Genomic DNA, 12,794 nt, shown 5'->3' on the forward strand with positions numbered 1-12,794 from the left:
CACTTGGAATCTACATTCTTTTCTTTCTTTCTTCTCCTTTTTTTTTCTTTTTTTGGTCTTTTTGAGACAGGGTCTTGCTATGCAGTTCAGGCTGGCCTTTGTAGCTCACTTCGTAGCCCAGGCTGGTCTCTAACTTGCAACGATCCTCCTGCCTCAGCCTCCCAAGTGCTGGGATTACAGGTGTGTGCCACCATGCCTGGATTTTTCTTCTCCTTTTTTGAGACAGGGCTTCACTATGCAGTTCAGGCCAGACTTGAACTCACTTTTGTAGCCCAGGCTGGCCTCAAACTCTAAGTCATTATCCTGCCTCAGTCTCCCAAGTGCTAGGATTATAGGTGTAGGCTACCACTCTTACAGAATCTACATTCTTTACAAAATAAGGCTGGAGGTGTAGTTTAATGGTAGACCACTTGCCTAGCATGCACAAGGCCCTAGGTTCCCTCCCCAGCATGGCAGCAAAACAAAGCAAAACAAAAAACCTAGTAGCTGAGTGTGGTAATGCACAACTGTAATTCTAGCTATTCAGGAGGCTGAGGCAAGAGCATCACAAGTTTGATGCCAGCCTGGACAAATTAGAAAGACACTGTTTCAAAGTAAAAATTTTAATATGGACTGGGATGTAGCTCAGTGGCAGAGTGTTTGCCTAATATTTGCCAGGCCTTGGGTTCAATCACAGCACTAAAAAACAAAACAAAACAAATTAAAAAAAAAACCACACATACACACAAAAACATTGTCAGATGTGGCAGCGTACACCTGTGTGATCTCAGCACTCAGGAGGCAGAGGCAGGAGAATCGTGGGTTCCATCTAGCCCAGCCTGGGCTACATAGTGAGTTGAAGGCCAGCCTGAATTCTGTAGGAGGCCCTATCTCAAAAAAAAACAAAGCAAACAAAAACAAACCCATTGCCATTGCCTTAGATGGCACTGGGACCCAAAAAGCAGAAGTATCTTTTTGTTGCATTCCTGGTTCAGAATGAGGGAGAATGTCCTGCTTGACCTGGAATGTGCTGCATGTTAGTTGAGAGCACCCAGCCACTGAGAGAGCCCAAGCTGAACATAGAAATGACAGTAATGCTAAGAGTGGGGGTCAGAGGAGATAGCATCCAGATGCTGAAGTTTGGCTTGTGTTATATTTCATCCCCCCCCCACTTGGTTCTTCAGCAATAAATTCATTTATTCAGCAAAAACTAAATGATGTGTGCCGAGAGCGAGGAGAAGATATGTCACCATCTCTGCTTCTCTCCAAGGAAAGAATCCCAAAGCCACTTTCTGTGAACTCATGCCAGGGTCTCAGCAGGACCCAAGGAAAGGAGGAAGCCCAGCCTCGCCCCCTGCAGAACCTCCTGTGGGGAGGCCTTGGGCTCTGGCAGCGGCACAGATAAATCCAGATTCCACCCTGCTGCAGCCTGGCTGGGGCGTTGGATGAGCCTGCTGACCACTTCCTGCCTCGGTTTCCTCATCTGCAGAATCAGGGAAGAGCGTCAGCACAGACACATGTAGCGTGAGCTCTTTTTCCTTCCTGCTTTAGGAAGACAGTCAGTGGGAAGTCCAGCCTGAGTCCTTGAGAGCAGCAGGAAGGAGATGCGGCTGCTGTTGGCCCTGTTGGGGGTCCTGCTAGGGCCACCTGGGGCTCCAGCCTTGTCCCTTGAGGCCTCTGAGGAAATGGACCTGGGTATGGCCTCCTCGGTGGGAGAGGGTGGCAGGGCGGGCTGTGTGGACACCAGGAGGGGGCTGCTAACTAAGCAGAGCTGGAGAGGATCCTGGTCCTGGCCCTGAGAAGGTGGCAGCCGGGCAGGGCTCAAGCAGAGATTCAGTGTCTGGCTCCCAGCCAACATCTCCATATCTCTGTCTACAAGAGAGGACTGGCCTTGCAGGGCACAGGGCTCCAAGCTGGGATGCAGAGCCTGTGGTGAGCCTCTTGGGTGTGTGTGTGTGTGTGTGTGTGTGTGTGTGTGTGTTGTGCACTGGGTGTGTGTGTTTGGAAGGGCCAGGCAGCATGTGTGGTTTGTGCACTGTGAGTGTAATATGCCCCAGAAGTGTGGCATGCGTCCTGTATATAACACCTATAGCATGGGCCGTGCGCGCGCGCGCGCGCGCGCGTGTGTATGTGTGTTTGTGTGTGTGTATCTTGGGTAGTGGTGTGTCTAGCATGTGTGCCAAGTATCATGTGTGTGACCTGCCCCAGAAGTGTGACTTTAGCCCTGTGCATAGCATCTGAGGCATGTGGTTATGTGTTCAGAGGAGCGGCACCGTGTTCAAGCATGCGTCAAAGTGCTCGTGCAGTGTGTTGTTTGTGTGCGGACGGGGCTGCCTCAGAGGGGACTGCGGGGCTCACTAACCTCTGCTGTCCACCCTCAGAGCCCTGCCTCGCCCCCAGCTCGGAACAGCAAGAACAGGAGCTGACCGTTGTCCCTGGGCAGCCTGTGCGGCTGTGCTGTGGGCTAGGGGAGCGTGGTGGCCACTGGTACAAGGAGGGCAACCGCCTGGCACCTGCTGGCCGGGTACGGAGCTGGAGGGGCCGCCTGGAGATTGCCAGCTTTCTGCCGGAGGATGCTGGCCACTACCTCTGTCTGGCACGCAGCTCCATGATCGTCTTGCACAATCTCACCTTGGTTACAGATGGTAAGAGAGGATGGCAGAGTGTTAAGGGGTGCCTACAAGAGAGACTACCCCCTCTTGGAACTACCTCTGTCCCTAATGTAGATTCCTTGACTTCAAGTAACGATGATGAAGAACCCAAGGCCAACAGAGACTCCTCAAATGGGCATATTTACGTCCAGCAAGGTTGGTCTGAGTCCGCAAAGACTCACGTCCCCACTGCCCATCTGGCCACTGAAGAAATTCGTGTGGGAGTTGGTGGTCATTTGGGGGGCACTAAGTACTTCCTCCCCTTCCAGCACCCTACTGGACACATCCCCAGCGTATGGAGAAAAAACTGCATGCGGTGCCTGCCGGGAACACGGTTAAGTTCCGCTGTCCTGCTGCAGGCAACCCCATGCCCACCATCCATTGGCTCAAGGATGGACAGGCTTTCCACGGGGAGAATCGCATCGGGGGCATTCGGGTGAGTCTTGCCTTCCAAGATGATCTGCTGGCCCATTTTCATTGCCCCATCAGTGCCTTCATATGTGTAAATAAACCAAATGAGGAAGGCAGTTGTAGGGCCTGAGAGGGAGTCCTGGACTGTGGATCTGGGCAGCTGTGGCTCAGGATCCCACTCTGCAAACCAGACATGGTGGCACATGCCTATGATCCCAGCACAAGGGAGGCTGAGGCAGGATGATAGTGGTGAAGAGGCCAGCCTGACAAGATCCCACACTGCCACTCTCGGGCAGGTGATTTAGCCTCCCAGCCTTAGCAATTTCTTTCATAAAGTGGAAAGCATCACTGACTAGTAGGTATCAGTGAGCTTCAGCATCTCTGTCTCCTGAGACCCCACAGGGTCAGTTCCATGCTAGAGTGAGGGGGCTGAGACGCAGAGAGGGCACACACTGGCATGAGACAGCACAGGTACAGAGAGGTGGAGCTAAAACTCAGGACTCAAACCCAGGGCTCAAGCCATTTTTCTTGGCCCAAGATCCCTGGTCTTGCATGACCCCTGCAGGCCTAGGTAGCTTGAGAAGAGCTCTGTGGGCAGGATCTAGCCTCGCACCCCAGCTTTCCTGGGTGGACATGGGGTGGGGGGCCCACGTGGACATCTCGTCCTCCCTCAGCTGCGCCACCAGCACTGGAGCCTGGTGATGGAAAGCGTGGTGCCCTCAGACCGCGGCACGTACACCTGCCTTGTGGAAAACCCTCTGGGCAGCATCCGTTACAGCTATCTGCTGGATGTGCTGGGTGAGCGCATGGGCAGGGGCCAGGGCGGTGGTGAGGGCCGATATGGGCGACTGACCCGTCGTGGGCTCAGTTCTGTCCTGGGGGAGGGAGGGCTCCGAAAGTGGACTTGGTCTTAGATGAGCCCAGTACCTCAGAGTGACCAGGTGGGTCAGAGGGAAGCACGGGGGCTGCGGACCTGGAGGACCAGGGCACACATAGAGGAAAGGTCAGAGAGGCATCCAGGCAGAGGCCCAGGCCAAGTTAAGGCCTTGAACATGCAGAATGCGGCGCATCTGCAAGGAGGTGCACTGCCAGGGGGCAGCATTTATGTGGGCAGCCGGGAGGTGGAAGGTTTTCAATGTTAGGCTGAGAAGTTGTCTTGAGCCAAAAGCCAGTGGGGAGCCGTGGAAGTTGAACAGGGTAAGCGAGAGATGGATGTAGTCTGAGCTGCACGTCAAGACGGTCTCTCCCTTGGGCTGGGGGGTGGCTGGAGGCAAGTAAACAGGATGCTTCTGTGGGTGCCACTGGTGAGGGTTGACGGCCTGGCCTGGCCCCCAGAGCGGTCCCCGCACCGGCCCATCCTGCAGGCGGGGCTCCCGGCCAACACCACGGCTGTGGCAGGCAGTGACGTAGAGCTGCTGTGCAAGGTGTACAGCGATGCCCAGCCCCACATCCAGTGGCTGAAGCACATCGTCATCAATGGCAGCAGCTTCGGGGCCGATGGCTTCCCTTATGTACAAGTCCTAAAGGTGCAGCTCCCACTGTTGCCGCCTCCAGCGGGTGGGCGGGAAGGACCCCAGCTGCCTCTCAGCCACCCTGTGTGCCAGGCCCTGAAATGACCGAGCGCCTGCCCCATCCCCAGACAGCAGACATCAATAGCTCAGAGGTGGAGGTCCTATACCTGCGGAATGTGTCGGCCGAGGATGCTGGCGAGTACACCTGCCTGGCAGGCAACTCCATTGGCCTCTCCTACCAGTCAGCCTGGCTCACGGTGCTGCCAGGTGAGTATCTGAGGGGCAGGAAGGCTGCAGGCTCTCACTGTGGATCAGCAGTGGGCTGCAGCCTATTGGGCTGGCTGTCCTCCTTTGCCTACAGGGTCTGGATGCAGTGTGTGGCCTCAGAAGTGCTAGACAAGTGTTGTGCCTCTGAGCTACACCCCTGGGCAGGATCTATGTGTTTGATTCTATATGTGACTCTGTGACCCTCTAGGGCACTCATGGTGAACTTTTTAGAGACAAGTGCCCAAACTGCAACCCAAAACCCACGTTTTTCTTTTTTTTTTTATTGGTACATTTTAGATATACATAGTGATAACATTCATCATAGGGAATTTGTACCTGTACGTGATACATCTTGCTTCTTTTTTTCCCATTCCCCTCCCCTCCCTTCCATCCCTTTTCCCCTCATTTACAAAAGCTTTCCAAACCCACTTATTTATTATAAAGTAATTAAACTGCAATTGAACCTGAATACTGAGGTTGTAGTTTAGAAAAAAACAGCTCATACATTAACATCTTAAAAACAAATAACACGCAGTGCCTTAGGTTTGCCACTGCTGCTCTAGGGTATGGGTGTGTGGGACTGGATATGCCTGCAGCTTTCTTAGCGTGTGTCGCAGTGTGTGTTGGCGGCTGAGGACCTGAGGTGGGGGGAGGGCCTGGCCAGTCTGACCGCTGACTGGTCGTTTTCTTGATTGTGTGTGTCCATCTGCGAGGGCAGAGGAAGATCCCACGTGGACAGCAGCAGCTTCCGAGGTCAGGTATACAGACATCATTCTGTATTCATCGGGCTCCCTGGCTTTGGCTGTGCTCCTGCTGCTGGCTGGGCTGTATCGCGGGCAGGCGCTCCACAACCGGCACCCCCGCCAGCCTGCCACTGTGCAAAAGTTGTCCCGCTTCCCTTTGGGCCGACAGGTACCATGCCCATCCCCTACGCCCATCTCCCGTAAGGCTCTCAGCCTGACCCCAGCAGGCAGAGCCAAGTCCTCCACTTTGCAGTTCTCCCTGGAGTCTGGCTCCTCGGGCAAGTCAAGCTCATCCCTGGTTCGAGGCGTCCGGCTCTCCTCCAGCGGCCCTCCCTTGCTTGCTGGCCTCGTGAATCTAGACCTCCCTCTGGACCCACTGTGGGAGTTCCCCCGGGACAGGTACACTGAGCAGAGGGAGGGTGAAGATGCAGGCTGGGAAGTGACCCCCAGAGGTCTGAGGCGTCGGCTTCCTATCTGCAGGCTGGTGCTCGGGAAGCCCCTGGGCGAGGGCTGCTTCGGGCAGGTGGTGCGTGCAGAGGCCATTGGCATGGATCCTGCCCAACCTGACCAAACGAGCACCGTGGCTGTCAAGATGCTCAAAGGTACCTGTGGTCCCCTGGGGGAGCACTTAGAGCACAGTGGTCTAAGTGCTGGGGGCTGGGAGAGGCTACAGGATGCCACCCTTGGGCCTGTGGTCTGACTCCACTGCTGACCCTGCCAAGTCACTCCCGAGCCCAATTTTCTTTGTCACGTGGGGTAAATACTAGTCCCTGCGTCTTACCCTGAGGTTCGTGGGACGTGCCTGGCATGTAGTCAGGGCTCAGTAAATCTTAACCAGTGGCATGATGATGACTGTGAGGATTTGGGGTGGCAGAACCGTATGTCCCCCTTTAGCTACTGCCTGTGCCAGTCAGCCTTGGCTTCCTGTCTCCTTGTCAGCCTCCCAGGTCGCCTACCCTGTGTTTCCCCTAAACACAACCTCAGCCCCCTTGGACCATTTCTAGGTCTGTCCTTCTAGGGACAGGAGAAGAGCCTTCTGCTTAAAGTCCCCAGAACCCAAGCAGCCCCCCTACTATGTTCTGCAGGACACTTGGAGGCTGCCCATTGGAGCCTTTTGCTGCAGTCCTGAGCCCCTCTGCAAGAACGGCCCAAACCACCCCTCTCTCCCTCCTCTCTGCACAGCTGGGGCCACCTGGCACTTTCTGGGAGGCAGGGATTGAGAAATAACGCTTTATGATACTGGTGTGTGGATGGGGAAGTGGTATGTCATTGTCCAGGGCCACAGGTCAGCCCCGGGGGCCCAGCCCCGGGTCCTCAGGCTCCTTGAGAGAAGCCAGAGCAGCCTTCTTGCCAGCTTCCTGCAGCTGTGCCTTGCCAGCAGCTCCCTGAATACCAAGGCCAGATGGACACCAGGTCCTGGTCTGACACACTTTGGGGTGCCAGCCTGTTTCCTGCCCCTGGGAGCTCACCCTGATCAGGGACAAGCACCAGCCCCTGCAGATGCAGCTTCCTTCCTGCTCAGAGTGCTTCCCTATCACTCTCATTTCCTGGACTGCTCTCTGAAAGGTTTAAGTCTTTCAGACCCTTGATCTTGTATTCTTGCCACTGCTGTAGGAGGTAGGGTGTGACCTACCATTCTGTCCTGTCTAAGACAACCCTGAGGTTCAGAGAGGTTAGGAGACATTTTAAGGCCACACAGCCTGGTCCCATGCTCTATGACCTGTGCCCAGTTCTGCAGTCTTCCCTGCTGCAGGCAGCTTCCTCACCCCTGCTATTGCCCTTACAGACAACGCCTCTGACAAGGACTTAGCAGACCTGGTCTCTGAGATGGAAGTGATGAAACTGATCGGCCGACACAAGAATATCATCAACCTGCTGGGTGTCTGCACCCAGGAAGGTGGGGCAGGGGCCAGGCTGGCCATGGGGTAGTTGGGGTGCAGGCCATAGCCTCAACAGCCTCCCTGTCCCCTGCCCCGGCCTCCGCCCTAGGGCCCCTGTATGTGATCGTGGAGTGTGCTGCCAAGGGCAACCTGCGGGAGTTCCTCCGCGCCAGGCGTCCTCCAGGCCCCGACCTTAGCCCTGATGGGCCTCGGAGCAGCGAGGGGCCCCTCTCCTTCCCTGCCCTGGTCTCCTGTGCCTACCAGGTGGCCCGAGGCATGCAGTATCTGGAGTCACGGAAGGTGCGGGAAACAGTGCTCTGGACTCCTAACTCCTCCATCTCCACGCTCTCATGCTGGGGACCTGAAATGGCCCCAACTTTTCCTTTTCCCCCTTTGATTCACTAGCCTGTCTGCAGGACCCCAGATCTTTCCTGTACGCCCCCCATCCTGATGCAGCCAGCCCTGCAGGTCTGCATTCATTCCTCACCAATCCCCAGCCCATAGGCTGGCAAGGGGAGCACTGCTGCTAGAAAGGCCGTGGGCTCTTGAAGTTAGACAGCATGAGTTTTCCTTTCCTGAACCTTGACTTTCTCTTTATCTGTAAAGTGGTGGATGAGTCCAGTGCCCGGGCTTACTGTGGGATGGTGTGTGCACGGCTCCCTGCTACAGGGGCTCAGAAACCTAAATCGGCTTCCTGTCTCCTGCCCTGCCCACCCCCAGTGCATCCACCGGGACCTGGCTGCCCGCAACGTGCTGGTGACCGAGGAAAACGTCATGAAGATCGCTGACTTTGGGCTGGCCCGTGGCATCCACCACATCGATTACTACAAGAAAACCAGCAATGTGAGGGAGGCTGGGCAGAGCTAGGGGCGGACGGGGTGCAGGGCCTGGCGACTCAACACAATTCCCGCTCCTCTCCCCCTCAGGGCCGCCTGCCTGTTAAGTGGATGGCACCAGAGGCCTTGTTTGACCGCGTATACACACACCAGAGTGACGTGTGAGTCCTGGAAGCAGGGGGTCTGGGACGTCTGCCAGCAGTCACTGTCCTGCCCCACAGAAAGAGCGAGGCACTTGCCAACATCCCTGGGCTCTAGGATTTCTGCACTCAAGGGCTCCTTCTGAGTTACAGGGGATTCAGTGAGCTTATAGGAGCGGGGATGTGGCTCAGTGGCAGAGCTCTTGTGTGGCATGCACAGGCCCTGGGTTTGATCCCCAGTACCACCCCCCCAAAAAAGAGCTTATAGGAACAGCACCCATAGGTCAGGTCCCACAGGGGAGTTGAGACTATCAGAATAAGAATGTCTATTCTAAAAGCGAGAGGGCCAGGGATATAGCTCAGTGGCATAATTGCCTGCCTGGCAAGTACAAGGTCCTGAGTTTGATTGCCGGTACCAAAAAAAAAAAAAAAAAAAAAAAAGCCAGACATGGTGACACACACCTGTAATCCTAGCACTTGCGAGGCTGAGGCAGGAGGATCATTGCAAGTTCAAGACCAGCCTGGGCTACAAAGTGAGCTCAAGGCGAACCTGAACTACGTAGCAAGATCCTGTCTCAAAAAGACAAAAAAAAAAAAAAAAAAGCCAGATGTGGTGGCACATACCTATAATACCAGCAGTTGGGAGGCTGAAGCAGGAGGATTATTGAGTTTGAGGCCAGCCCAAATTGTACAGTGAGACCCTCTTTCAAAACACAAAGGGAAAAAAAGTGTCTATTATCCTGTCAAACCCAGAGTAAGCTATGAAGGGAAAAGGGCTCCTTCACATCAGGCCTGAGTGGGCTCAGACTCCAAAAGAAACGAAGTCCCACCCCCAGTCATAGATCATGCCTGCAGTGTCCCTGTCCCAGCCTCCAGGAGCAAGGAGGGAAGCTGGGCCCTGCTGAGCGCTGTCCTGCCTCCAGGTGGTCCTTCGGGATCCTGCTGTGGGAGATCTTCACGCTCGGGGGCTCCCCGTATCCTGGCATCCCTGTGGAAGAGCTGTTCTCACTGCTGCGGGAGGGGCATCGGATGGACCGGCCCCCACACTGCCCCCCAGAGCTGTGAGGCCTGATCCTACCCTCCCCCATTTGCAGTCCTTGTCCTCTCCCCTACCCTGGCCATGAGGGCAGCACTGACCCATGGCTGTTGCTGCCTCCTCCTCTGAGTTCCCCCTGGCCTACTGAAGAGTCCTAGCCTGGCTGCTGTACCCTCTGCCAGTGGACTCACCTTCCCCTCTTCAACCCTGAGGACCTGATGCTCTCCCCTCCCCAAGGCCTGAGGCTGCCCTGACCGCCTCCGCCCCACCTCTGCCAGGTACGGGCTGATGCGTGAGTGCTGGCACGCGGCACCTTCCCAGAGGCCCACCTTCAAGCAGCTGGTGGAAGCACTGGACAAAGTCCTGCTGGCCGTCTCCGAGGAGGTACTGCTCCCATCCTGCCCCATGACCCCTCTGCATGCCCCCCCGCCCGGGCCTCCTATCACTGACCGTACAGACATGGAGCACCTCGTGGAGCTGGCTCCAGGGATGATCAGCTCTTTCCTGTGCAGTACCTCGACCTCCGCCTGACCTTTGGACCCTACTCCCCCTCTGGTGGGGATGCCAGCAGCACTTGCTCCTCCAGTGACTCCGTCTTCAGCCACGACCCCTTGCCACTGGGACCAAACCCCTTCCCCTTCCCTGGAGTACAGACATGAGCAGCGGCATGAGGTTGTTCGGGCAGGTAGGCCAGTGGCCTTGGGCTCCTGGCTCAGCCAAAACCTGGCCCAGCATTTGACTTTGGCAGCCCCAGGGACCTGTCCTCAAAGTGCTGTCCCAGAGCTCTGGCTTCCCCTTAGTATGGTTTGGTTGTGTCATGTTATGTTTGTTTGAGACAGGGTATCGCTATGTAGTCCAGGCAGGCCTTAAACCCACAGCAATCCTCCTGCCTCAGCCTCCCGAGTGCTGGGATTACAGGCATGAGCCACTATGCTGGCTGGTTCCCCTTTGGGGAACGTCTGGTACGTCCTCGGGTTCCAAGCTAAGGTTTTCTGCTCTGTCTTTGGTTCGCAGTGCAGAGTCCAACCATAGTCTCAAGGTCCTGCCTTTACCTTGGAGTTACGGTGCCAGTGTCCTAATTGCCTGAGAGTTAGGAAGGTTCTTCTCTGCCTCCTGACCTTGGCACTCAGTTCCTGTCCCGGGGCTTGGCTGGCCTGGCCACGGAAATGCTGTCCTAACCCTGCCGGCTTCACAACATCAGAGGTTAAAACCTCTGACCTCCATTTCCCCAAGTTTCCTCCCCTGTCCCCGCTGCTTGTCCCGGTATCTTGGCGGAAAGAGCATTGGTTCTTGTGCCCCTGAGGGACTGGAAACCTGCCCGAAACACAGGACCAGATGACCTTTTTATAAATTATTTTTTTGAAATAAACCTTTGTGTGCCTGGTGTCTTCCCCAGGGGGCACGGAGAGGGGAGATAAGGTGGAGGGATCCCCAAACTGAGAGTGATGCCCAGGTGACATAGACGGGCTGTGTGCCAGGCTTGGGATTGCTGCCTCAGGGGAGACCGGGAACCCACGCACACCTGTCTGTCCATCCGGCCTACTGTACCGTCTTGTGTAGGCAGCGGTGCGGGTGTATTCGTGGGCACGGGCGTGCACACTGTACCATCCACAGGACAGGACCCTGCTACCTTCTGCCCTGGCGCGAGCTGTCCCCAGGGAGCTGGCGGCCCCTCCCCCATCTGCTCAGCACTAACCAAGCTGACTGTTGACACAGCATGAAAACCTGAAACCAAGCCTCCGGCCGCTGCCTGCTCCCACGCTCTGCAGACTGACAGTCGGGGCTCGTGGGAGCTGTGCCCACCCCACCCCGCCCTGCCCTGGCCAGTCTCCCAGGCAGCAGCTGGTTGCCGCCTGGCTGGGCTGCAGCTGTCCCTGCTTGCATGGTCCTCTGCTAGGGAGGCCGTCACGGCCCTCTTCTCAGACCCGCTCTCAAAGGGATCAGCTTCCCAGTCCTCTGAGCCTGGAACCTGCCTTCCATGGCTCTGTCCTGACAGTTCCTCCTGTGCCCCGGCCCCTAAATCTCAAGGTTTCCCGTGGGGAGGCCTGAGGCAGTGCCTGGTCCAGTGCTCGGGGCCCCGTTCCTGCAGCCCCCGGGCCTGCTAAGGCCTGCTCTCTGGAGCCTGCCTGCACTGCTGCTAAGGGCTCCTCGGGAGTGGCGGCTCAAATCACATTTAGGGTGCAGAGAGACTGGATGTAGAATGTGAGGCTGGGTGCTCTACTGGGGGTCGCACTTTAAAACAGCAGCAGCTTGGGAAGGGAGCGACTTCCATCACAGGGCAGGGCCTGCCACATACTCTCCCCGCTCACTATGCCCCAGTGCACCGCACGGGTCTCCCCTCAACGCACACCTTCTCCAGGGCTGTGCATCGGAGTGACAGTGGGCCAGAGACAGGGACACCCTGAACACTCCTTTCCCTCAGAACTGTCTTCCCTTATGGGGTGCAAACGGCACTGGATTTGGAGCCAGGAGGACGAAATCCTGCTACTTTGGTGCCTGAGGCCAGCACTGTCACTTCTCTGACGGTCACATTCAGCTGGAGGAGTGGAGCGCTCCTGCTCTGCCCGCCACCCAGCTGTGGCACACTGGCGACTGGGAAGGGTACGCTGAGGAGCCCGCAGCCTACACTGCGGTCGTTCTCTTAGGCTCAGGCTTTGTGAACCCCGCCCCTGCCGAGCCCAGGGTCTCCAGTGTCCCTTTTGTTCCCTATTCCCTTGCAGGTAGCTCCAGAGCAGGATCCCAAAGCAGCTCTGGGCTATACTCCTTTCTGCGCTGGCTCTCTGGGACACGCAAACTGTCTGACTGCGCCCCACTCCCAAACTTAGTCTCCCATTGGCGGTTGCTGATCAGTCCAGTGCCTTGCCGCAGCAGCTCCCCAGGACAGCAGCCCTCCTCACACGCCTGGGGAAGGGGAGTGATGAGGGGCTAGAATAAAATGGTGTAGATGCACTGCTCCACCATGAGCCCCGGCAGGCAAGGCTCAGCCCACCTAGTAGTCCCCCTCACCACCACTGAATGGTGGGGAAATGGAGGAATGTGCCAGGTGCTGGGGGCGGGGGGAATACACCTTCAGTTCCAGCCTCACCTGGGAGGCTGAGGCAGGAGGATTGCAAGTTTAAGACCAGCCTGGGCAATTTAGGGAGACCATGTCTCAAATTAAAAAATAAAGGCTGAAGATGTAGCTTGGTGGTCCCTGGGTTCAATCCCCAATATCAAAAACAAAAAAAACAAACCACCCTTACAGTTGAGGTTGTAGCTCAATGGTAGATGACTTACCTAAGCATGTGCAAAGCCCTAGGTTTGAAATCCAGCACTGAAAAAAAAAGTGGGGTTCCATAAA

At 56.3% G+C, this 12,794-nt stretch overlaps 1 protein-coding gene across 4 annotated transcripts in view; it reads left to right on the forward strand.

Annotated features, from left to right (window-relative positions):
• Fgfr4 (fibroblast growth factor receptor 4) overlaps nt 1-10,823 on the forward strand; it is a 13,052-nt gene extending 2,229 nt beyond the window's left edge. For 2 of the 4 annotated variants that reach the window (XM_005376412.2, XM_005376413.2), the window contains exons 2-17: nt 1,531-1,674; nt 2,361-2,624; nt 2,706-2,786; nt 2,900-3,066; nt 3,716-3,839; nt 4,377-4,567; nt 4,681-4,819; nt 5,538-5,961; nt 6,043-6,164; nt 7,349-7,459; nt 7,552-7,742; nt 8,163-8,285; nt 8,369-8,439; nt 9,342-9,479; nt 9,733-9,838; nt 9,967-10,823. In XM_005376412.2, coding sequence (XP_005376469.1) covers nt 1,584-1,674; nt 2,361-2,624; nt 2,706-2,786; nt 2,900-3,066; nt 3,716-3,839; nt 4,377-4,567; nt 4,681-4,819; nt 5,538-5,961; nt 6,043-6,164; nt 7,349-7,459; nt 7,552-7,742; nt 8,163-8,285; nt 8,369-8,439; nt 9,342-9,479; nt 9,733-9,838; nt 9,967-10,113 — 2,490 coding nt within the window. In that variant the 5' untranslated portion in view covers nt 1,531-1,583 and the 3' untranslated portion in view covers nt 10,114-10,823. Of the gene's footprint in view, nt 1-1,530; nt 2,625-2,705; nt 2,787-2,899; nt 3,067-3,715; nt 3,840-4,376; nt 4,568-4,680; nt 4,820-5,537; nt 5,962-6,042; nt 6,165-7,348; nt 7,460-7,551; nt 7,743-8,162; nt 8,286-8,368; nt 8,440-9,341; nt 9,480-9,732; nt 9,839-9,966 lie in introns of those variants that run through there. The other 2 variants (XM_005376414.2, XM_005376410.2) reach the window with 2 other exon arrangements.
• The last annotated feature ends 1,971 nt before the right edge of the window (nt 10,824-12,794 follow it).

Source organism: Chinchilla lanigera, unplaced genomic scaffold (assembly GCF_000276665.1).
Source record: "Chinchilla lanigera isolate Chin_1 unplaced genomic scaffold, ChiLan1.0 scaffold00007, whole genome shotgun sequence".
Lineage (NCBI taxonomy): Eukaryota > Metazoa > Chordata > Mammalia > Rodentia > Chinchillidae > Chinchilla > Chinchilla lanigera.